This window comes from Rhinolophus sinicus, chromosome 3, assembly GCF_057876585.1.
Source record: "Rhinolophus sinicus isolate RSI-liver-muscle chromosome 3, RSI-T2T, whole genome shotgun sequence".
NCBI classification, from domain to species: domain Eukaryota; kingdom Metazoa; phylum Chordata; class Mammalia; order Chiroptera; family Rhinolophidae; genus Rhinolophus; species Rhinolophus sinicus.
Window position 1 is genome coordinate 176,461,777 of NC_142503.1, and position 26,230 is coordinate 176,488,006.

The following is a 26,230-nucleotide window of genomic DNA, read 5'->3' on the forward strand; positions in this document are numbered from 1 at the left end:
CATGCATCAATCATATCCTGATAGAGCACAAAAAAAAGCAAAGACCAATATTGCTTATGAATATCAATGTAAAAAATTCTAATTAAAATATTAATAAACAAATTCAAGCATTCACAAAAAATGAGGATTTACTATGAACAAGTGGAATTTTTTTAATGTTTCAAAATTCAGAATCATCTTAATTTAATTTATATAATATGGTCAAAATTAAAAATCATTTTTATTATCTCTATAGAAGCAATTGATAAAATGTATTCTTCATTCTTGACGAAAAACTCCTAATAAAATGATACATTACACACACACACCCCCTCACACATACAATAACATATATCCCCAAAGCTACTAATATACCGACTGGAGAAAAAGTAGAAACAATGCCATTAATGTCAGCGACAAGAGGAGGTACCTTAATCAGCAGCCTCATTCTAGAGGACCTAGCCATCCCAAGTAGAAGAGAGACAGAAATAAGCATAGAAATTGGAATCAGGAGTTTAAATTATCATTATACGCAGAGGATATGATTATGTACTGTAAAACACAAAGAACCAAACGAGAAAATATTACAAACAATAAGGAAATTCATGAAGGTGATGGAGTACAAAACTGATATCCCTAATAACCTTCCATATACAAACAGAAGTTGGTTAGAAAATGTAACTGAAAAAATCCCATTTACAACAGAAATAAATTTAATAAGAAATGTGCCAAGTGTATACAAATAAAACTTTTTAATGCTACTGAGGCGAATAAAAGATGATTTAAGCAAATGGAAAGCTACCCTGTTTAACATGAAAATGTCTTATCTAAACTAAACTGTAAATGTAATACAATGCAATCAAACATCAGTAGGAGTTCTTAGAAGTAGTCAGGATGATTCTAAAGCTTAAATACAAATAAGCAAGCACAGTCTTTTGTCAGAAAAATTCTGACTGAAAAATTAGGAGTAGGGATTGGCCCTCACATATTAAAAAATGTCAATAGATGATAGATAGATAGATAGATAGATAGATAGATAGATAGATAGATAGATAGATAGATAGATGGAAACACTACCATACCTGAATAGCCAGGAAGCTCAATGGAAAGTGTTTAGAAATAAACCAAACTATATATGATAAATGTAGTGTTACATATCAATGAAAAAAGAGTAATCTATTCAAAAATTCTATTGAAACAATTAGATACCTCTTTGGAAAAAATTAAAGATGGATTACATCCTCAAAACTTACACCAACATAAATGTCAGATGACTCAAAAACTTAAATACAAAAAAAAAAAAAAAAGCTATGAAGGCACTAGAAAAAAATGTGAAATTTTCATTAGCCCGATAGACCTTTTTAGGTTTGACTTGAAATGCAAAAACCACAAGTTAAAATATTAATAAGTACTATCTACTATAAAAACCATTTCTGCATTGCAGAAAACACCATAAACAAAATAGAAATAAAAATGACATACTGAGAAAAAAATTTGCAGACAAAGAAAGGACTTCTCTTCTTAACACATTAAAAATGATAGTGCAGTATTGTACACTTAAAAAATTGTTAAGAGGGTAAATGTCATGTTAAATGTCCACACACACACACAAGAATAGAAGAATAAAAAGGAGCAGGAGGACTCTCTTGGAGGAAATGCATATGTTTATTCCCTTGATTGTGGTGATAGTTTCGCAGTTTGAAGGCAGAGCTCCAAACTCATCAAACTGTGCACATTAAATACAAGGCCTGACAATTAAGTTCGCGAACTCCTAGAAAAAGTGCTACATACCTCATTGCTGAATATCACTATGGTCACCTTCGAGTACTCCCCTTGGGAAGCTATGCACCAACACCAGCACCTAGTCCACCCTTCTAGGCAATTTTGGAACTCTTTTTCTGGAATGGCCATGAGAGCTGTCACCCTGATGTCCTGAATGTTATAAAAATATTTCCTTTATTTTCAGGTAAAGAAAGAAGTCATTGGGGGTCAGATTAGATGAGTAGGGAGGGTGTTCCAATACAGTTACTTGGTTACTGGCTAAAAACTCCCTCACAGACTGTGCCGTGTGAGCTGGTGCATTGTTGTGATGCAAGAGCCATGAATTGTTGGTGAAAAGTTCAGATCGTCTAACTTTTTCACACAGCCTTTTCAGCATTTCCAAATAGTAAACTTGGTTAACTGTTTGTCCAGTTGGTGCAAATTCATAATGAATAATCCCTCTGATGTCAGAAAAGGTTAGCAACATCGTTGCAACAAGTTCGCAAACTTAATTGTCAGACCTCATATGTCTGATTTTTTTTGTATACTAATTATACCTCAATAAAGCTGTTTGTAAAAAACAATAGAAATAAAAAGGACAATGACTATATAAGTAGGTACTTCCCAAAAAGAAATACTCAAGATGCAAACAGTTAATGCCTAATCTCACTCAAAATGAGTGAATTATACATTAAAACTACTGAGAGATGCCAGTTCCAAAAAAAAAACCTATCAGATTTCAGATTGACAAGGATGAAAAAGTTTACACGTGGTTGGCAACACTGTAGAAAAATAAGGCACCCTCAGAGATTTCTGGTGGGACCATGAGTTGTTATTATGTATTAGGAACAAATTGCCAATATTTATCTACATGTAATTTGCATGTATCTTCTGACTCAGAAATTCCACTTCTAAGAATTTATCCTACATTGCGCTTGTGTGCAATTGTGTGTACTTAAGAATATTCGTAGCCACATCGTTTGTAAGAGCAAATGATTATAAATGAATAGTGATCATTACATACTCATTGCCTCAAAGATCTAGTTAACCTATACCAAGGAATACTATGTCCTTTAAGGGTATGAGCTCTAAGGAAATAAAGTGCTGACGGCACTGTAGGGTATGTTCCCATTCCTGTGAAGTAATGATAGTAATAATGATTATTATATATAAAGTGTATGCTTGTATATGAATAAAATACCACTGAAAGTATACCCACGAACCTGGTAACAGCGAATGCATCTTGAAACGGTTCTTGAGTGGCTGGGGTCAGGGATGAGGGGTAGGCTTACTTCTTAATGGGTCCCCCTTCTAGCTGTTAAATTTTGTATCATATATATGTATTACCTGTCCCAACAAGTTGATTTTAAATTAATTTAGATCCCAATTCAAATACTACATCGCTATTTCTAGCTTTGTGACCTTCAGCAAACTACACCCCACTTTCCATCTCGATGGAGCAGGGATGATCACAACCCCCCCTCAGGAATCCCCCCAGGCTGTGATAGAGATACTCATGGAGAAGCAACCTACACAGCACCTGGCAATTACATACAGTTGCTTAGTAAATGTCATCCACATCTTTTCCCCAAGAATTAAAGTCAGTTGTATCTAACCGTTGCAACTTAATAAGCTGCATAATTGTGCTTTGCTGTGTTTTTCATTTTCCTTATAATATACAAATGACTTAAACATCTAGCTTCCTTAGACATAATTAAGTCAGAGGGGGAACAGTACAGAACACCAGTCAGGCCTATTTCTTTCCCTGCTGTAAAAGTAACACTTTTTATTTCAAGAGGCAAGCCTAGGTGTTAACCAGTCCTTGGCAAAACTAGCATAAGATTTAAAGGACTAAAGCTGTGGATGCACAGTTATGTACTGGCCTTGGATTTCAGAGAGCTGCGTTGAAACCCTGCCTCTGTCGCTGCTGACTGCCACTTAGCCCTGTTTGTCACTGGAGACGTATTACTTCTGTGCCCTTCCATAGCATCATTTTATGTTGGGAAAAACTACCTCCCATAGGTGCTGTCTGCATTAAATAAAGTCAGTCTAGAAAAGCACCCAATACATACCAGGCACTGAACAAATATTTTTGGAAGAGTATTAAACAACTTCTTTGTGAAAGGAGCAAGAGATGTCCCTATCTACAAATGAATAGGGAGATGAAACCATGACTCAAATGACTAGGTACCAAGCCATTTGGTGGTAGAAAGTGAAGCGAAGAGGGTAAGCAGGACTAATGAATAGTGATCCCCAGGGAATCGGTGGCCACCAACTAACTGTAGACCCAAGACCAAGGAGGAGAAGCACCAGCGTGAGGCCCGGCCTACACACTGCAAACCCCCGCCATGCTCAGGAGAATCTAAGGGCTGTTGGGAGCAACAGGAAAACTGGCGTGAGAGTTAAGAAGTAACGAAAAGCAGAGACATTTTAAACTTTTCTATTCTCACACAATGTATTAAATCTTACCTGACTCAAAAATGTGAACTATATATACAATACTCACATACATACCCTTATTTATTTCAGTTGTTGGCAAGTTTTAATGAAAATGTTATTGCTTCCTCACCCTCCCTTATATACACGCCCATCCATATACATACATATGCATATATACACGTTCCATGGTGCTTCCTACCATTAAAGGTGATTTGGCGAAATCTTGGTGAGGAACAATAAACCAAGTAAAGCCTCCAACCACACCCCTGTGCCAGGTCTCTTGGGACCCTCACAGTCCAGGTAGCCGAGGTGGCATGCCAGTAGACTCAGCATTGCCTGCTCAGAGCAGGTATTCGCAGAGAACACAGGGGCCGTCCCCGAGCGGATGCTGTCCTACGCAGGCTTACACTGGCATTAGGCGTCCAGAAGGTACCTGCCTGAATTCTTTTATAAAGAAGGCAAGTGCTAACTAATTAGCAACATACAGTTTTTTCCGTTTTAGTAAAAGAAGAGGGTCCTAGAATTACGGGGCCTGGGATAGGTTTGTTTCAATGTCACTAGCAAGTTGACAAAACCCATAACTTTTGGGAAAGAGCATGCCAAGGGGACATCTACCGTGTTTCCCCGAAAATAAGACCTAACTGGAAAAGAAGCCCTAGCATGATTTTTCAGGATGACATCCCCTGAACATAAGCCCTAATGCGTCTTTTGGAGTACACCTTAATATAGACCCGGTGTTATTTTCGGGGAAACACGGTAAGTGAAGAGTCTTAGGGGACAGGCAGGGCCCCCCGTGGGAGCAGTAGGGACCTGTAGTACAGAGAAGGGGGGGCTGCCACACTGAGGGGGAAGGGCCTGCAGGACTAGCCCCCAAATGGGGTCATGAGAACTGCTCTAGGACGATGTCATGGGGCAGCCTTTCTTCTTACCACCTGGGACTATACAACTCCCTGCCCTTCTCTGTACAAGGAATTCAGAGGTCAGAGGTGACGACATCAAACTTCCAAGTGGCATAAAGACTCCTGCATAGTGAACTAGAAACTCCTCGATTGTATCATATACCCCTGTGTTCTCCACACCACCAGACACAGCAGGTGTGCAGGAAATGTTAGTGAAGGGCAGACATTGTCGGTGCAAATGTTTCTCCAGCACCGGATGCCTTGCTAGGACCTGCCAATGGGATGGCGACCCCGTCCACTTCCCGTAGTTATCAGTCTTTGTGACAATGCATGCGTTGAGTGAAGGTATTAAATGTCCCCATGTGTATGTAACACAGGGTGTTAGGGTGGCCCACAGAAGGAACAACACCTCTACAAAAGAGCAGATTTTCCAAGCCCTGCTCGTCTTTCCTTGGCATGTCTGCAATGCTGCGTGCCTTGTTGCTCCCTCCACTGTAAGGGGTAGATGTAAATATGGGAGAAGGATTGGAGGACCTGCGTGAGTCCCTTTGGCCAACAGCACCCTGAGACTGGGGGGAAATGGGGCACCCAAGGAGGACGGATAGCTTATTTTTCCCTTCCTCCTGCCAGAGAGGTTGTTGGCAGGTTGAAAAATCAAGGCTTTTGTGACGTTTCTCTCTGAGTTTGATTCATCTGCAAGGGCATTAACTTTTCATATACCTCAGCTAAGTGGGATTTTAAATCCGTGTTAGTGACAGGATATTTAATTTCAGATCTACAGGGCCCACATCTAAACTTAATATTTCATGCTTGTCAGAACAAATTCCAAACCGTCTCACAGCAGCCCTGCATGGGACCTAGAGAGTTCTGGCCAGATGGGGGTGATAGGGGTTCTATCTCCGCTTTCAACTCAACACTTGCAGAGATATTTTTTTTCTGAGGTGACATTTTTAAGTTTTGGTTGTGTTTCATCTTCCCAGACAACATGTTAGTCTGCACTCCTTCCAAAGCCCAGTGGTCTGCAGGGAGTGGGGCTTCCCCGCCCCCAATCAATCGATTTATCATAGATGATACAGACAGGGCTGCTGGCCCAAACCAGCAGGGGCTTTCAGCTGAGTCCATCTGGAAGGTCAGTCTGCGGAGGTATGCGCTCAAGGTGGCCAACTGGCCCAGGATTCTGCTAGACACAGAGAGGAGGCCACCTGGCCGAAAGCGAAGGTCAGGGAGACTCAAGAAAGGGTATGGGCCTACCTGTCACCTTTTCCCATAGCACCTGCACTGACTTGCTGTGCTAAGTTGCCACCAGGTTTAAAACCACCTTGTTATTCAAGAACATGGAGCTGTTTGCCATGGAGTTTGAAACCTTTCCTTACAGAGGGTAGCAGTTTGTCAGAGAGGTAACCAGGCATTCAGATTTCATTTGCAATCTGGGAATAAACACAAGGGTTTTGTTTATGCCCTCTGCTTTGCAAGACGGGACTGCCCAGCTAAGTTGTTATTACAGAGGGTTGACTAGGATGACACAGTCGTAGGAGACGACTGTCGGTCCGAATAGCCTACAGAGCTGCATTTCCACTTCGCGCAGGGCAGGGTTTTTGACTTGGGGCTTCAAAAGTTTCCATACAGACCAACACTCCAAGGTCCAGGGTATACTGTCCTTTTTTGTTCTCTGTCTCTCCTTTCCACTCACTCTTTCTCCCTCCTTTTCTCTCGTTGGTTCTGGGCACTTTGGAGCATAACACAAGGAGTACCTTGCACTGGTCTTGAGAAACTCTCTTTAAGGCTACTCACCCCAGGCAGAGGAGAGAGAGGGATGGTGTGTTCAGTTTATTATTGTAACAAATACCCAGTTTTGTTTTTCTCCATGGGCTATCCAGATGCATGCTTCTTTTATAGTTTGTGTTTGCGATGTTTCATTCCTTCAAGGAAAAAAAAGCCATTTACAAATGTGAATTTATTCTGATGATCTAATCTCTGTTGCATTCCTCGGCAATGCAAAGAGTTAAATGATGCATGAAATCGCCTGTCAGCCCACATTAGACCGGGCTATGTTTACATACCCAGAGGCGGCCGTGTGGACCCTTGGCTTGCTGGCCGCCTAGACACGGTTCAGCCTGAGTTACTTTGGAGGTGCTGTTTGTGGCCCCGAACTTCCACTTGGCTAAGGAAACTGTGACAGACACTGTGAGCTATTGCCAGCACCAGGTCTCCTTGAGAACAACTTGAACTAAGCTCCCACAGGCTCCAGATGGCTTGCAAACTACAGAGGAGTTTTGCAGAGTCCTGAAATCTTTGCCAAAAAAAGAGAGAGTTGGCGATGTGTCAGTCCAGGTGGTAGGTTTGCCCTCACGCTGTGAACTCAAGGGTTATTGTTGGGGTTTTAGAGAGCCCATTTAATGACACTCTCAGTTCCCATGTGCACTTGAAACCAATGAGAGAGAGAAAGAGAGTGAAATGAGGCAGATGAAGATCAAAAGATCAAATCACCTTTATTAGCGATTGACCTATGGGAGAACCTGGGACCGCAACACTGGACACCTTGATTTGGAACCCCAGGAGGGGGGCACACCCCGTGGGGCACGATCCTGGTTCCTGTACTCCTGGGGGAAGGAAGCAGAGATGAGCCATACTTTCTGCAAGCTCCCGGCTCCTGAGAAGCAGCAGCCAGGGGCCAGTTCTGTGGCCCGTACTCACCGTTCAGCTGAGTTCCTCCCCTCTCCTGTTGAGGAGGGTGTAGAGGCTGTGGTAAGAGACTCAGACATCTGGGAAGGAAGCTTTCTCAGGGAAAACAGCATTCCGTGTGTGTCCACAGGACGTCTGACAAGCTGTAGATGTGAAGGATCAAGTTGTAGAGTTTATAAGAGCTGGGGAGGATTTTAGAAGCCACTGAAACCCTTTAATTAGCAGAGGGAAACTGAGATACGGACTTGCCCATTGTTATAGAGCTGGTTAGGGGCAAGGCTGAGTTCTGTGTGGGACTTTATAGTTTAACCACTCCTCAGCCCACCCCCATGGTGTGAAGAACACCTAATAGATGGCACAGCAGAGGGCTTTTCACACCAGAATCTCACCATCGTGGCCACGCTGCCTCTTGGCCCATGGGAGCTCCACCCCATTGTGGGTCTCAGGCGCAAGCCCCACCCCCACCTCATCTACCCCACTTAGGAGTAAGATGTGCTGGGAGGATACACAGCAAATTGACTGCTATTCATAGCAAATTATAATTTAGAAAACAAAGTCTCTCTTTATATCATGAAATTGAATCAAATAACGGTCATTGTTGATGCTTTGTTCCTAAGCTTTTTCAACTCTGGACAGTTGGGGATACAGCTGACTCCAGCCTGAGCCATGGGGCAAGACAGCCAGCTTGGGGAGAGACAGAGGAGGGGTGGGGACCTAATCGGTGTGTCACTGGGAGAATGCTGTTGCCTCCCAGTCAGATGGGGGTAACTGTCACACCTGCTTCTGTAAATGCTCAGAACTCGGTAGCTCTGTGGCTTCTTTCTGTCTTCAGGCACAGTCCCCAGTGCTGTATTTACCTCTTTTACAATTCCTCTATCAAAATCATGTTTCTCCCAGCCGCTCCCTGCATTGCTAGATTTGTGCATTGTCTTTTCTTCAGCTGGCGTTGGGGGCTTAAACTTCAAAGTGCTTTGGTCTGGGCCCCAGTGGGGCAACCCTCACTGTGTGCTAGAGACAGCAGGAAAGGGTCCTTCCCAACATTCCCAGTGACATCAGAGAGGCCAGCACCTTTGCCATCACATTCCCCAAAAGCTCTCGTTTCCCTACCTACTGTGGAGCAACAAATCTAACCGCCTACCGGCTGTTTTATTTCCAGCTCTACAATGTAACAAGTTCACACACACACACACACACACACACACACACACCAGATTTCTAGTCCCGTTAAAGCTGTGCATCCCAAAATGACCTACATGTTGGCAAAGGCTTTTTATCTGTCAGAAGTCGTTATCAAATGGAAGTTCTCTCTCTCCACTGCACGTGCATTACAGCAAATGAAGGCTTGCACTTTTCTCGCCAGCTTGCCGATCCCCTCCCCTAAACCCTCCACTTCCCCACTCCCCAGGCTGCCCATGGAGAATGTCTGAAACCAGCATGTAATTGGGGTCCAAAAGGAGGCCCCTTAGGGACAAGAACATGTTTTAGAGTTCACCCGTATTTCTAATGGTTGGCAGAACTACATGCCATTCTGATGGTGTGGGATCAGTCTGTGTCCTTGCCTTTTCTGGCATCTAGAATCCACCCCCATTCCTTAGCTTATGGACACTCCGTCCTTCTTCAAAGCCAGCGGAGTCCCATCTCTCTGAACCTTTTCTATGGCACATCTCTCTCTAACTGACTACAGCTGGGAAAAGTCCTCATCTTTCAAGGACTCATGTGATTAGACTGGTCCTACCTGGATGATCCAGGGTAATCACCCATTTCAAGGTCCTTCGCCTTAATCCCAGGTGCAAAGTCCCATTGCCATGTAAGGTAACCTATTCACAGGTTCCAGCGATTAAGATGTGGGCATATTTTGGGGGGACTTTCTTCTGCCTTCCATACTGTGTGTTAAACTTTTTAACATGGGATGTGGCCCCATCTTCTGCATCTTCCTCCACTCAGCTAAGGCCTTAGGTGAACTGACGCCTCCCCAGGAGCTGCCCTGGCAGCTGGTGTAGTGATTTTGGGAGCCAGCTCTGGAGCAAGACCACCTGGGTTTGATACCAATAATCTCATTATTCAACAGCCTGTCTCATTTGACCTTGGACAGTTTACCTTCTCTAAGTATCAGTGTGTTTGTCTGTAAAGAGGGATGGTGCCCAGTAAGCAGCAGATGGCACACTCAGATTAGGGTAATTTGAGATTATAATAAAGAGATTTTAGTTTCTCTGACATTGCTCGAGTGCTTCATTGATCAGTGCCCATTTTCCTCATTTGCATTGTAGCTGGCCTTTTGCAGAGATTCCTTATTCCCTCGCTTGCCCAAAGGACCTGCTGCTCTCGTTTCCAAGCAAACAATAGATTCTCATACAAGAGAGACAATGCCTTCTAAGGCTGGGTTATCCCAGCCAAACTCAGCAGAAGGTCCTTCCCCCGAAAGTATCATCAAGAAGCCATTTGTTCACTGGCCTAGAACATCATTTTTGCCTGCTTTTCTCTTCAGTTAAATGGGGGAGGGGATGCTTCCCATGAAAGTAATTTATGAAACACTACACATGGTAATATCAAAACCATACGAATAAGTCTACAGGTGACAAAACAAATAAGTCTGCTCCATCCGTCTCCCCTGGCACTGTGCTGGTAAATTCAGGCACAGAACTTTGGGGAACTGGCTCTGAGCTCAACTGGTACTTGGGTGCCTGTGGAGCAATTCTTTGAACATTGTTGTTAAGGTTTCTGGAATCTTGAGACTTGTGTTTATTTAACCCATTTCCAAAGCAGAATGATCTTAAAAATGTAAGTACCAAATGTACAGAAATTACCACCCCTAAGACTAATATGCTAAGCATCCCATTCAATTCTGGAATCTAAGATAAAGTTCTTTAAGAAGGTAGCACAAGGGGAGGCCAGTTAGCTCAGTTGGTTAGAGCGTGGTGGTGATAATACCAGGGTTGCCGGTTCAATCCCCACATCGGCCACGGTGAGCTGCACCCCCCTTAAGGAAAAAAACACAATGTAGCACTCATGTCATTCATTCATTCATCTATTGATGCATTCATTCAATAAATATTTACTGAGAACCTACTATTAGGATTAAATGGTGAGAAATACAGTAATGAAAAATACAAGTTAAAATGATAATTTGTATAGAGAAAAGACAGAGGGTCACATGAGAGCTTATAACAGAATAAGCACTGAGAAATCACAGACAGATTTTAAGCAGGATAATTAAATGATCATATTTTTCCTTTAAGAGTATCATGCAGGCTGCAGTGTGGAGAACAGATCAGAGAGGAATCAAGATCTGCCAAAATATCTTTTTCTGTTTAATGATGGCAACATGTTCTTTATGAATGTTCTTTCATACAGAGTCTGTGGTAGACAGTGTTAAGCCAACCCCATTTCCACTCTCCTCTTCCCATGCTTCCATGTGGTGTAGAGGCTGTAAAAACTAAATTCCCTCTTTCCAGCTTCCTTTGCAGCTACATGTAGCCATGTTAGCCTGTTCTGGCCAATGAGACTAGAGCAAAGATCTGTTGGGATCTGCTGGGAAGGAATATGCTTTTCTGGATAACAGGAACAAGTATAGCTGTACCAACTCTCCCACCTTCTTTCCACCTTTCTTGTTCTTTAACATGGAAGTGATGCCTGGAGCTGGGGCAGCTATCTGGCAACCATGAGAGAAAGGCTAAGGCAATGACTCATATAGAATTAAGTATCTACAGTCATGCCAGTAGCCACCCACATACAGATTGCTTGTTACGTGGCAAGAATAATCCCCCATGTTTGGAAGTTGAATTTTTAAAAATTTGTCTATCCCAAAGCATTCCAGACTGAGACTGATTCAAAAGTAAGTTTAACTAAAAACAAATTAATTGGCATTTCAACCTTTGTTGCAGCTAGCACAAGGAACCTGAAAATTCCTTCCTGCCACTGAAATCAGTCTCAGTCCTTTGAGTGGAATGATGAAAAAGGGAGGGAGTCTTTGACGGTTCTGCTTCTGAGGATCTCTGAAAGTGGTATTCCTTAGTGTTTCACCTTCTAATTTTCTTAGAACTAGGATTTGTTTCTGCTGTCTCCAACACATCCTTCATTGTGAGCCTAGATCCCTGAATCTTTCTGAAAACTTTTAGTCCGTGATGAAGTGGAACAGATTTTGTCTTTTACCAGATTTTGTCTTTCTGTTACCATGGAAATTAGAACAGTGCCTGGCACTTTGTAGGTGCTCAGTAAATGTCCACTAAGCCAGTAAATGAAGCTGAGTACATTTACAAGTTGAGAATAGCAGTGTGCTGTGTTTTTTAAACTAAACATGAGAAATGGCTTGATCTTATGGAACACATATGGGACAGGGGATGCTCAGTGAAGTGTGAACATTTTGGGTGAAGAAATATGATTATCATTTGCCAGCTCTGACTTCTGCCTCCAGGCTGGTAAGATGTGTCCAAAGAGTCATTTTCACTCATTCACAGACACCAAAACAGAAGGGGTCTTTAATGAAATGCAGGAGCTGAAGTGACAGTCATTAGTAGCTAGAAATAGGCAACTGATTGCAAACTCAAGATGAAACGCTTCAATAAAAAAGACCTTCCTGCCTGAGGCATACCCGGCCTTCTCTGCTGAAGTTATGGTGGATTTCTTTTTCTTGTTAATGATGGCAACAAAGTTTGCCTATTCTTAAAGATTTTTAGTCTTCCACTGAGGAAAAATTGGAGGAGATAACTAAATTAGTTCATTAAATAATTGATTTGCACAAACAACACTAACATTGGCCCTTTGTCATTGCTGTTAGGAGAGCCATCTGTCCAAGCAGAGATGAGCAGGCATGGGGCGAGTCAAGATGGAGCAGTGTCAGGGCCTCTTTGGATCATGTCTCAGTCTGGCTTCCGATGCCATTTGTCCAAAATGATTTCTCAAAACATCAAAACTCCCTGGTGCTGCCCAGTGCCATTCCCCCACCTTGCACCTCTTAGCACAACGAAGTGTTCTGCATGGATCCACCTGGCACCTGGGCGACATGGGGAATGGGAACACTGAGGTCTGATCACCTTTCCTACTCTTTCCTCGCTGACACAGCTTTGCATTTGTCATGTCAGACAAGTCTCTCATGTTTTAGAACTAGAAATATTAGTGTAGCAACCCGGCCTATCGCTATAGAGATGAGGGAAGTGAAGTCCAGAGAGGTTAAGTAACTTCTCCAAGGTCAACACAGCGAGTCAGTGAAGCTGAGGCTAGCATTTCTCTCAGACCTCAGAGCAGCGTTCTTCCTACTGTCCTGCTGTGGCTTCAGTTTGAAAAGAGAGGATTGCTTCTCCTTACTCTCTCTTATATCGCGTGGTTATTTCAGTGAATTATGTCTACCATCTCCTAATATTCCTCTTTTCAAAGAAAACCCACCCTATGGTGTAATGATTTCCATTTCTCCTCCTGTTTAGAAGACTGTTGTACCTGCATGTCAGTGTTGAGCTTTGAGCTTCTTGGAAAAGGGCATCCTGGTCATTGGGACCCATCTAGGCAGAACCAGCCGAGCTGGCCCAGTAGTTTCTCTGCATCGCTTAGCTGTCAGATAAGCGCCACCTGCTAATTGATTGGCACAGTGAAACTTAGGTCCAAAGTGCTCCCCATGATACAGAACTTCATATTAAAGCATGTCAGGGAACCCATGTTGCTCTTCTTCAGGAACAAAAGGTGCCAGAAGTTAGATGGAACTGAACAATCAAGAAAATATAAGTATATACCTCCCCATCACCCTGTTCCCAACCCAGGAGCTGTGCTCTATCAGGAAAAGATCAATCTCACCAAGCCCTTGGGACAAAGAGAGAGAACACTGAGCAGCGAGACATCAGTAGTCACTGGGCTGAAATCAATCCTGAGATGCTTGATAATCTGATTATCTGGATTAATTTCTCTGTTTCCTTCTCTACTCCCTTAGGACTAAGTGAAACTTTCCCTTCAATGCAAACACTATTAAATGCCTGTATCTGAAAAGCAGGCACTGGTTGAGCATAGAACGATAATACTTAGATGTCATAGATAGAGCTTCACATTGGCGTCTGGGAGACTTGGATAAGAATCCTGACTTTGCCATTTACTGGCTCTGTGTCCTTGAATAAATCACTTAACCTTTCTGAGCCTCAATTTCGACATCTTTACTAAATAAGTTTTAAGAAAAATAACTTTTGAGAAATAAATGATTGATTATTAATTTATCAAAAATACCTAGGACAGTTTTGATCATAATATAGATATTCTGAAAAAGTTTGTCATTATAATTTGTAGAAGCTCCTGAGAGCCCACTTTTGATTTTTTTGGTAGGCCTGTACTCTTACATAGCATTTCTCCAGAAATCATGACAAAAAAATTTCAGAGATAGTATTATTAGCTGATTTTGCAGTGGACTGTGCCCCAAAATCCTAACCATGCAGGTACACTGAAAGCCTCTATTCATATCACTGTCAATAACATCCCATTAGCCAGGCAAGTCACATGGCCAAACCCAAAAGTCAAGGGGCAGATGCTCTGCCAACCATGAGACCAGGACCGGGATTTGGGCTGATAGTAATACTATGGAGGATTCCAAACCTGGGGGGCCAATGAAACATTCTTCCCCACCTGTGATGTTGCAAACTATTGCTGAAATGTAACCCCTTCCTGGTCAGATAAAGGGATTGTCCTTTTGATCCAGCTCTGACCTCTGATGAGTGACATATGTCTTGGTACATTGTAGGCCAATATAAGAAGATAGGTCTTGTGGGATCATAAAGATACAAGATGACAAGACAGGAGATGTGCCCATCAGAACAGTCAAGAGCTTTCTCTCCAAAATCCCCAATGTTGTCACAGGTGAACATTCTCCTTATAAGGTTTTGGTGGCAACAGGGAATGACAACACTGGGGTTGCTGAAGAGTTGGGTAGCCAGATGTCGAATTATAATGGTAGATACCCAAAACTTATATAATAATAATAATAATAATAATAATAATAATAAAGATTTAGTGGTGTGATGAAGCAACTAAACGAAGAAAAGGAGAAGAGAATCATGAAGACTTCCTCTGCATAGCCAATCTTTAAATCCAGCTCATATCAGCAGACACTAGAAATTATTGACAAGTCAGGGATCTAACTGAATTGGTATATTGGCTTCCCTCCAATTCCCCCAGGATATTCAGCCCATTTCATAAAAAGCAATAAAACTCATATGTCTGGTTTCGGATAGCACACTAGATCAAAAGCATAGATTACTTTGAAAATATGTCCATTTTTCTAGGAATAATTCTCCTTGACTATCAGTAAGTAATATTTAAACTACTCTGAATAGTTGGGTTGACTTTAGAGGATAGAAAGCAGAGCATTAGCTGAGACTATTAACATGAATGTGGATGGAAATCCTTCTTTTCCTGTCATTTAACAAAATGCACATCTCCAGAGAATGACCCTTTTTCCTAGCATGATACATCCATCCACTGTCTAAAGGGTCAGGAGCTTAGTCTCCCTGCTTGGCTGGTTTTCTGGGAATCTTACTGGGTGGCAGAGCAGCCCAGGGATTAGAAGCCTGAGCTTTGAAGTCTGCAGCTAGGTTTAAACTCAGATCCACGACTGGGTAGCTGTGTGACCTTGGGCAGGTTGTTTAACCTCTGTGGTGGGCGTTGATGCTACTCACAGGTGGTCAGTTTTCCCCTCCCCTCCTGGCACCCAGAAAACTGGACCCTTTGGCTCCTTTGTGGTGCCATGCAACTAGTTCTGGCCAAAGAATTGTGAGCAACTGTGTTCTATGTAACTTCTGGGCTATAACTTTAATAAACAGTGCAAGATTCTCCAGAACTCTCTCTCTTGTCTCTCTAGCGCAATGACCAGGAACATTCAAGATGGTGGCTGCTTTATCAGCCTGGGTCCCAGAGTAACTACAATAGACAGAGTCCCCCTGGTGACCGGGGACAGACTGGTAGTGTGAGAGAGAAAGACACTTGGCTTTATTAAGCCATTGTGATTTTCAGGGTTATTTGTTGTCACAACTTAACCTCACTAAATCTTAGTTTCTTTACCTGAAAATGAAGATAACAGTGGAATCTAGCTTATGAAGTACTCATGGGGATTAAATAGGATAATATGTGTACAATATTTAGAATAGTACTTAGCACAAAATAATTTCTTAATATATTTTACTTACTGTATATTATTATTATTAAGTTATGCCGTATCCTAACTTTGTCTCTAGCAAGTTATTTCTTTCAAACAAGTTGTTAGTCATGTAACTTTAAGAAATTTATGCTCAAATTACATTACTAGTATGCTAGACTAGGTGAGCCACAGCTTTACATTTCTAGACTTACAATTATGTGAGTCTGTTATGGAAGCACTCAGGGAACCCATCCTGGTGTTTCGAAGATATTCTGTTTCTCAGGGAAACAAAATGTGTGAGAAAACTAAACAAAATATTTTCCCCTTTTTCAGTTGCCCTCCTCCTTGTCCACTCCCCAAACAAAAAGACTTCTGTCCTTGTTACAGATTCTTCTATATTCTCTTCTGAAGATTTCTGCCTGGGAAATTACATCGGGCTTATAAATTCTTAGCCACAGATAGGTTTTCCAATTTAGGTATCTGTATCGTTGGTAGTCCATCCCCTCTCTCTGTTCTGTTTTCACTATATGTAGATAGTATCTTGTTTCATCCATAAGATTTCACTTGGCTCCAGGCCACAGCCCACCACGGTCTTTCTCCTGATAGCGTGGTCTTCCTTAGTCCAAAAGGAAAGGATCCTGTCCTTGCTCCATCAGAGCCCTGGCTCAACTTGACCACCTTTACACCAGCACTCACAGCCACTGAGCCTGGACCTCCAGCTTCTCCAGACCACAGCTTTCCACGTCTTCATTTATCGTCTTTTTTTCTTTTCTCTCCTATGTGACTCTGGCTGCGTCTTTCTCTTGTCCCAAAGACAGCCCTGCCCATACTTCCTGATAGCAGTATGTTAATATATGAGATTAAACGGTAGAAAGTTGCCATTTTTTGAAATTGAACATGGAAATTTCATACGGTTCAAACAAACTATATATAAACCCAGTTTGGGAAAGAGGAGAAATTTCACCACATGCATATTGAATTACATGCGGCATCCCATGAAGAAGCCTAGTGTATTTCTCCTTCCTTACCTTGTGGAACTGGGGGCTGTTCCTTACAGACCATGGTTTAGGCTCTTGCATACAACCCTTAACCTCCCCACCCCCAGCACGTGGTCCACAGCAGGTCCTGCTACTGTGTCTGTTGACTGACAGGGTGGAAGCTTTTCCTGACAGCTGTTGTTGGCATCCAGGTTCCCACATTTGGGCTGTTTGTAAAGGTACCATTTACCATTATTTTGTGGGAGACAATAACACTTCTTTTCTTTAACCTTTTTCAGATTGAAGACATTATTACAAAGATGCAAGATGACAAGACAGGAGGTGTGCCCATCAGAACAGTCAAGAGCTTTCTCTCCAAAATCCCAAGTGTTGTCACAGGTAAATGTTGTCCTTATAAGGTTTTGGTGGTAACAGGAAAAGGTTGCTGAAAAATTGGGTGACCTGGGGAGTGTCTAAGAATATGTGAATAGTAAAGATATACCTTCAACATGCTTCCTAAAGTTCAGTCTGGTCCTGGTTTCTAGGAAGAAGCTCGTCTTTGCCAATCATAAGGACGGTCTTACTATGACCAGCCCTTCTGTGTATGGGTTGAGGCTTCTGGGAAATAGCAAGCTCATTAATAAACGGACTAACCCATCAGTATCTGGCTCACAGGATATAAGCAAGCACAGAAATATTAAAGAAATTACTTTAGTTTTAAACAAGCTTTAAGAAAATCTATGTCTAAATTTTACAAAATGCTTTTAAGTGTTTTAACTCACTATACTTGAACTGACAGAAGTGGTTTTAAAATGTTTTTCTGCATTACTTTGGGGGTTTTTGTGTGTTTGGTATGCTCATATATTTCTTTTAAAATTATTAATTGTGAAATGTATCCAACACACAGATATAGTTTCAGTAATAATAATAAAACACGTCACATGTACCCACCATGCTGCTTCATAAAACAACACATCCTCAGTATCTCAGAGCCCTCGTGGACCTACTGGATGGCATCTACCTCCCTTTCACCAGAGGTAACCACTATCTACTGTTATACTAACAAATTTGTTCCTTTTTAAAAATAGTCTTACCTCATATATCCCTTACTATGCAAATAAATAACCAAATAAAATAAGATAAAATTTTAGATGACTCTCTCATTGTCAAAATCTGGCCATTTGCCTTCCAAATTTTGGGAACCCAAAGAACTCAGTTTGTACTACACACCTATAGAATGGCTAAAATAAAAAATGCTGACAATACCAAATGATGATGAGGCTAGGGAGCAACTGGAACTCTCATACATTGTTGGCAGGAAGGTGAAATGATGCAGCTACTCGGGAAGTTTCTTATAGATTTAAACTATTCTTACCATGTGACCCAGTAATTCCACTCCCAGGTATTTGTCCAAGAGAAATGAAAACTTGTGTTCACACAAAAACTTGTAACTATTTATAACAACTTTAGTGATCATCTCCAAAGACTAGAAACAACCCAAATGTTTTCCAGTGGGTGAATGAATAAACAAACAGTGGTACATCCACGTTCAACACTAAAAAGGAGTGGACTATAGATACATGCACCAACGTGGATGAATCTCAAAATCATTTTTCTGAATGAAAGAAGCCAGTCTCAAAAGGTTACATACTATATGATTTCATTTTTATATGACATTCTAAAAAATAAATAAATAAAAACTATAGTGATGGAGAACAGATCAATGGTTGCCAGGAATTGGGAGTTGCAGGGAGAGTGTGACTACAAAGGAACAGTACAAGGGAATTTGGGGCAATGATAGAACTGTTCTGTATCCTGATTGCGGTGATGGTGGTGAATATATACATAAGTCAAGATTCATAGAACAGCACACCAAAGAGAGAGAGAGAGAGACAGAGAGACAGAGACAGAGAGAGAGAGAAAGAGAGAGAGAATATTACTCTGTGTTACCTTAAAAATATATATAATTGTATATGCACACACACAAACACATATACACACACTCAGTTGAAGTACTCATAAATATCCCAACTGATTATTTAGACTGTCACTGTTTGAACTCAAGTACCAAGTAGACTTGGATAATGAAGGATACTTGTATTGTCGGTGTTCTCTAATTTTGAAATTTATGTAAATGGAATTATAGCATAATATTGGCTATGATATATCATATATTTTATACATTTCTGGATTTTGCCTGATAAAATGTTGTTTAAGATTTTTGTATCTATTTTGATGGGCAAGATTGATCTGTCATTTTTTTTTTTTTTTTTACTTCCCTTGCTGGTTTGAATGTCAAATTTATGCTAGTTTCATAAGATGAATCATGTTGTATATCTCTTTTGTTGATGTTGTGTTGTTCTCTGAAAACTAATTTTCTCTTTCATCTAGCTTTAAGGTGTTTAATTTCAGTTCTTTTATTTGTATTTCTAGAAGGTCCATCTGCTTCTTTTCTAATATGCTTGGTCATTCATTCAACAAATATTTATGGAGTGTTTACTGTTTTCTAAGCATGGTTGGGAATTGGGGATTCAGAAGTAAATGAAACAGATCAAAATTTCTGCCTTCATGGAATTTAGATTCTAATAGAGGAGACAGCAAAATAAATAAGGAAATTTATAGAATTTTAGGTTGTGATAAAGGCCAAGGAGGAAAATAAAGTGTGAAGAGGGATAGGAGAGTTGCAATTTTGGAATAAGTGGCCAAGCAAGCACTTCCTGAGATCATTTGAGTAAAGATAGAAAGGAAATGAAAGGTTTAATCATGTGAATATTGAGGAAAGAGCATTCCAGAAGCAAGTGCTAAGTTTCCAGGGCAGGCTTGTTTCTGGCATATTGAAGAACTAAGAGGATGGGACTAGAGTAGAATAAAGAAAAGAAAGGATAATAGAGATGAAGTCAGATAATGGTGAACTAGATCACGTAGCCTCTTGGGCATTATAAGGCTCCTGGAGGACTTTGAGCTTGGGGTTACATGCCCTGACTTATGTTTCAATAGGATCACTTTAATGCATTATGCATACTCTGGGGTGTTGGCAGGTTAAACCCCAGAGAGGAGCTATTGTAAAAGTGGTAATTCAGACTAGGCGCTCGGCACTGATGATACGTGAAGTGGTCAGATTCCAATTCAAGTTCAAAGGCAGAATAGTATTTGGAGATAGATCGTATGTAGACTATGAAAGAAAAATAGGAATCGATGATGACTCTACGATTTTGGGCTTGAGTGACTAGAAGAATGGAATTGTCAGTAATTTTGATGAGGAAGACAGTGAATTGTGCAGAGGGTTTGTCTTTTGGTTGGTTGGCTGGTTGGTTGGCTGGTTGGTTGGTTGGTTGGTTGGTTGGTTGGTTGGTTGGTTGGTTGGTTGGTTTAGCTCAAGTGTAAGAAATCAAAAGATCTATTTTAGACATGTTAAATTTTAGGAACCTATTAGACAGTCAGTTGGAAAGCTGAGAATAACATTAATCTGCAGGAAGTAGCCCTGCTGAAAAGCCATGTTGAAAACTCATGTTGAGTTGGAGGTTTTGAAGGGGCGCTTAGGTGACCTGTCTAGAAGACATTTGGAAGTAAGGGACTGAAGTTCTGGAGAACATTTTCTATAAAAGACGTGGATTTGGGAGTCATCAGATCCTAAATGGCAGGTGATTCCAGGGACGTGACCGGGTACCAAAATTTGTACATCTTCTGCAAGCTATGTACTACTCTATCCCCTACCTAGCCTGAGATAACCACCCCTATATTCTATGATTTTGAGTTTGAAATTTCCCTGCCGACATCAGGAAATTATCTTCACCTCTCAGATGGGAACTCATAGGTGAATTCATGATGTTGCTAGGATGAAGAGAGTGGAGGGATGCTCATAGGTTCACCTGTGGGTTAGACATCTTGGGATCGGGAAGGCCAGCCCAAGGAGTACTGTGCTGAGATAGGGAATGGATATATTTAGAAGATCAAACACAAGAGATTATCCATTAGAACACAATCCCTTCCTCAGAAGTGAAAAATTAAGGGCTGTAAGAGGTGAGGCTTAGCAAATAAATGACCCTTAGGGAACATAGATGGAGAATTGGAGAGAGAAGAAGAAAGTAGGGAACAAAGGAGAACCCAACATTAGATCAAAGGCCAAGCCTCATTGGCTTTTTGAGGGGAAAACTCATTCATAAGAAATGAAAATCCTTACCAACCCATCTCACCTTCCAGAGGCTTGGTATTTCTGAGCAAGGTGCACACAAAAAGGGCACGTCATGGTCACCTTACCACTCACTTTTCAGGACAGCCTCCTGAGGCCTCTTTTTTGAATAGTAAGTAGGTAACAAAGATGGTGGTTGGAGCCAAGATGGTGAGATTTCTGAGTTTCTAACTTCCAGCCTGCCAGCCCTATCCACTTCCCACCTGTCCTACATGTGATAGACATATCCTGGGCCTAGTGCTTGCCAATTCCAGGAACCCAGCCAGGTTGCATGGCCTTGCCCATCTGTCATAAACAGTTACTCAAGAATAATTCTCCATCACCTGAATGTCATGAAGAATTTTCCAGGGATGTTAAAGATTAGTTTCTTCCAGGCCACCCTCAGAAACACAAATTCCTAGCATGTAAGAGCCATAAGATACATCTAGTCTCACTTATTCTTGCAGACAGGAAAAATTGAGTCCCAGAGACACAATGTAATGTGCTCAAAAATCACGCAGCTTGTTAGGGACAGAACCAAGATAGAATCTGGATTCATTGCTCTCATTGCAATGCTGCTTCTATTACTTTACGCAGAAAATTATGGACTCTTGAATTGGGACAATTCCTTACAGGTGTCTGAAGCATTCTCCCTGAACATGAGAATCACATGGGTAGTTGGTTAAAAATACAGATCCCAGGGCATCCTCATGGGCCTAGGCTCTGAACCCTCTAGTTTCAGTATCTGCCCAGATTATCTAATTGTCAATCTAAAATTCAATACAAAGCAACATATGCCAACAAATTTAACAGCTTAAATGAAAAGTAAAACTTCCTTGAAACACAAATTACCAAAACTGATATATGAAGAATTTTCAAATTGAATAGAACTATACCTACTTAAAGGAATGGAATTCATAGTTAAAAATTTCCCCACAAACGAAACTATAGTTCTAATTGACCTCCTAGGTAAATTATATTAAAGATATAAAAAAAGAAATAATACTAGTTCTACACTGATAAGGTAATAATACTTCCCAGATCTTGTATGAAGCTAAGATTATTCTGATACCAAAAATAGACCAAGACATTACAGGAAAACCACAATACAGTGTCTCTCATGAAAATAATTGCAGAATTTTAAACAAAATATTAGCAAATTGAGTCAAGTAATATATCCAACTCAGGGGCTGGAAAACTTTCTGTTAAAGCCAGTGGCAAATATCATAGGTAGGCTATGTGAGCCAAACTATTCACAAAATAGGTTGCAGGCCATAGTTGGCCTACCCTTGCATTAGATGTATCTCATGAACAATTTATTGAGCAAGAGAAGGCAAATTATAGGTGGATAGATACCGGATAATTTCATTTATATAAAATTCAAAAACAAACTATGGAATGATAGTATCGAGGGATATATAATAGATGACAAAATGACGGGAAAATTATGGAAATGGCTACCATTTACCTCTAAAGGACAGGGTGTATTGTGTTTGGGATAATATATTCAAGGAACTCCTGGAATGTTGGAGAAATGTTTTTAACCTTCATATACGGTAGTAACGTGAATGTTTTCTTTACATAGTTTAAACAGTACATATTTATATGAAATGTTTCATGATTTTTAAAAAGTTTTTTTTTAAGTTTTCTTTTTTATAAACAGTAATTTGAAGTCAGTTTGATGAATAAGGTCTAAGAAATTTCAGTTGTCAGTATGAAGTGCTAGTTTTGGTTTAAATAAGGTAGGACTGAATAAATGAAGCTGGTTTTCTTGTTGTCCTTATAAACTGGCTCATCAGTTTATTTCCAAAGAGGATTTCAAAAACATTTGTAGCACAGCCAGTACTGATCGAAATAAGGATATAGCCTTTGAGGGGCCAATTTTGAAAAAGATAATGCTTAATTAAATACTGACTATGCTGTGTTTCCCTTAACAAATATAACTTTACTATAACACATTTTCTTTAAATGCATGCGGTTCATTTTTACTTCTGATGAGGTTCATTTTTGTAACGACATCCTGAAATCCTGTCGAGTTATATTGTGAAAGAAAAAGGCATAACTCTGATATTCTTGGCCATTAAAATCATACTCTAAGTGTCACATTCATTCATCTTTTCAACATTTTTTCTTGTTTGATTTTATTTCCCTTCGAGAAGAAATGCTAAGTAGAATGAAAGAAGGAAAAGACAGCTCATTTATTAAAAGTGAAGATATACAACACAGCCATCAAATTTGGGCTGTAGAATTTCTTTGTAAATACTTCGATTAGAAAGTCTGTTTCAGAGTGAGATAAAACTTAAGAAGAGAATGAAGTCCAGATTTATTATAACTGACCCAGGGTCACTGAGTCTTTTTAAAGGAAAGAACCAGGAAACTAGTGTGGGTACCATGCCCTATAACAAGGGGTAGTAGATCAGCTGAGATGACTATTGATTTCATTGAATTAATTGTTATAGCGCAGAATTCTATACATTAGCGTGGCTAGATTTGTGCCTGGTAGGAAGACTCCGGCAAATCACGTTGCTGGTAGGAAGTCGATGCAAAGATTGTGAACGTGGAGAACATTAATTTTCAGCTTAGCTCCTTGTACAGTTGATTTTGTCATTCTGTTCTACTCAGTACAGTGGTACCAGGTAAACTTATGGAAACACAAAACATTTTTACTGGCATTTTAAAATAATTATGGTATGTATCACATACAAAACATTTTTAAAACCAAATTTACAATGTGTGGTGGTGTCATCCATGAAGGCTTTTTTTCCCCTTAAACATACTGATTTTAATAAGGTACATTCAGCACATATAAAGCCTAATTCTACCCTCAGTTGCCACTGGAGGAAATTTGAAGTTATTTTTATATCAAATTTGGATTATAACACTTAATCTAGTTTTGGGTTCTAAGACACCATTTTCTAGATACAAGGACGGTATTATTGACTCAGGATCTTCCGCAGAGTTCTACCCTGTATTATTTTCCTGAGAATTCATGACAGCAACATTTGTTGAGTTCATCATAGCTAGCACTTATTGACTATCAGTATTATCTAAAACACTCCCATCTTTCTCCTGATAAATAAGCCAACTGCTGGGGTGAAGAGTAGGTTGGGGAGTCCAAAGAGGGCACTCTACAGAGTCATTGTTCATGAGTTTTCCTAAACAACATTCCCTCACCCAAGTATTTCTTCCCTCTACACCACTTGAGGATCCAAGAGAACCACTGGTGATGATTAGGGGTGCCACCAAGGGGCCACACTGAATCCTCTCCCTAACTAAATCCTTGCAAAGCTGTTGAATCCATAGAACTTCCTTCTTTCTTCCACCAGGAAGAAAAATATGGTGAAGGTCATGGGAAGCTTGGTAGATACCTTTTTGAGTTTGTGGAGGTATGTGAACCAAGAATGATGTCTGCTTCTTGAAACGAAAAGGCTAGATGGGGCAGCCCACACTGAATGGTAAATAGGGACCATAGAGTGGTATGATGCCCAAGGAGAAAGATATGGAATACTGAGACCCCCAGGACCCCTGTGACCCCTGGAAGCTCAAGGAAGGATCTCTATGGAGATTGAAGAAGAGGTACAGAAAGGAGAAATGGAGCAGAGCTCACCCTGTCCCACCAAGACCCTCTGGACAGGGCTGGTAGGGGAGAAAAAAATAAGAATTAGGTTGAGATTTAAAGTTTAAACTGAACTAATTGCAAGTGACCCGAAAGCTAAAGGGTCTGCCCAAGACCTCATTAAACAAGGACAAAGGAGATTTGACTTTCCATGTTTGAGGACAGTGAGTAGGGAAAAGTAAAATCACTTCATGCTTGTGCCTCATTGAGTTCATATTGTTCAATAAACTGGATATAATGCTTAGTGACAAAAAGAACTTGCGCCTTCGGTTTCTGGCCGTACAACCAACTGGAGGCCAGAAGCACACTCTTTGGTACAGAGCACTGACCTGGTGAGTAAGTAAGCGAAACCTTCAAAAGCTGTAAACTGGAAAGTGAGAATCCGGAAAAGTCAACTAGTATTAGATCAGCCTTTTCTTAGAGGACCTCTGTCCATCCTGGGTAGTCCAGAGCCTGAATTTTAAGAGCTCATGCACGTGGATGTCAAGAAACAAAACTGAGAGGGAGACAGTCACTTCAGAGACCCTTGAGGGGAGTGCCATCACTGGTGAACCAGAGTGAAATGGGCCTCAGAAAAGGAGATGATGGGATGGATACTTCTTTTAGTCTTGGTTAGTGTTAGAGTGAAAGAAAAGGGGAGTGGGAGGGAATCTCCCTAGATAATTCCTAATCCCAAATCCTAAGTCTCTCCTTGCTGGTGTGTCTCGCCAAAACGCATGTGGTCCAAAACAGCCAAGCAAAAATACAGTTTCTTGGACTGGCCTGGTGGCTCAGGCAGTTGGAACTCCGTGCTCCTAACTCCAAAGGCTGCTGGTTCGATTCCCACATGGGCCAGTGCCAGATGGCTCAGTTGGTTGGAGTGTGGAATCTCAACCACAAGATTGCCAGTTCAACTCCTGCAAGGGATGGTGGGCTGCATCCCCTGAAACTAACAATGGCAACTGGACCTGGAGCTGAGCTGCACCCTCCACAACTAAGATTCAAAGGACAACAACTTGAATTGGAAAAGTTCCCGAAGTACACTCTGTTCCCCAATAAAGTCCTGTTTCACTTCCCCAACAAAATCTTAAAAAAAAAAAAATATATATATATATATATATATAGTTTCTCTATTTTAGCACTGCCACCAGGTACCTGGCAGAAGCAATCAAAGCTCATATCTGAAGGAACACACTTTAAATATGGACCTCAAATATTCCCTGAAAAAAACGAAAATCACTAGAAATATAAGAAAACAAACCTATGTGAGTGAAAGTCAGCAGAAAAACCAAGCAGCAGAAATCAACCCACAGAGATAGCAAATGTTGGAATTATCATACACAGGTACAGAATAATTGTTAGGTCAGACCACATGAAATTGCCATTTTTGTAGGACCAAACTGGGCAATATCTGCAAATTTTATGTATTTAATCTAATGTTCTTAAAGAAATAGAGGGTATTGGATGTATAACCATTTTTTCTTTTAAACTTTTATTTATTTTAAGTGTGTTTTTCCAGGACCCATCAAGTCAAGTAGTTGTTTTCAATCTAGTTGTGGAGGGCACAGCTCACCGTGGCCCATGGGGGTATCGAACCGGCAACCTTGGTGTTAAGAGCGCTGAGCTCTA

At 40.8% G+C, this 26,230-nt stretch overlaps 1 protein-coding gene across 8 annotated transcripts in view; it reads left to right on the forward strand.

The window, feature by feature from the left end:
* The window catches only part of RGS6 (regulator of G protein signaling 6), a 466,453-nt gene that overhangs the window by 298,932 nt on the left and 141,291 nt on the right, over window positions 1–26,230 (forward strand). For all 8 annotated transcript variants that reach the window (XM_019733353.3, XM_019733355.3, XM_019733349.3 and 5 more), the window contains exon 3: window positions 17,138–17,237. In XM_019733353.3, coding sequence (XP_019588912.1) covers window positions 17,138–17,237 — 100 coding nt within the window. The remainder of the gene's footprint in view (window positions 1–17,137; window positions 17,238–26,230) is intronic.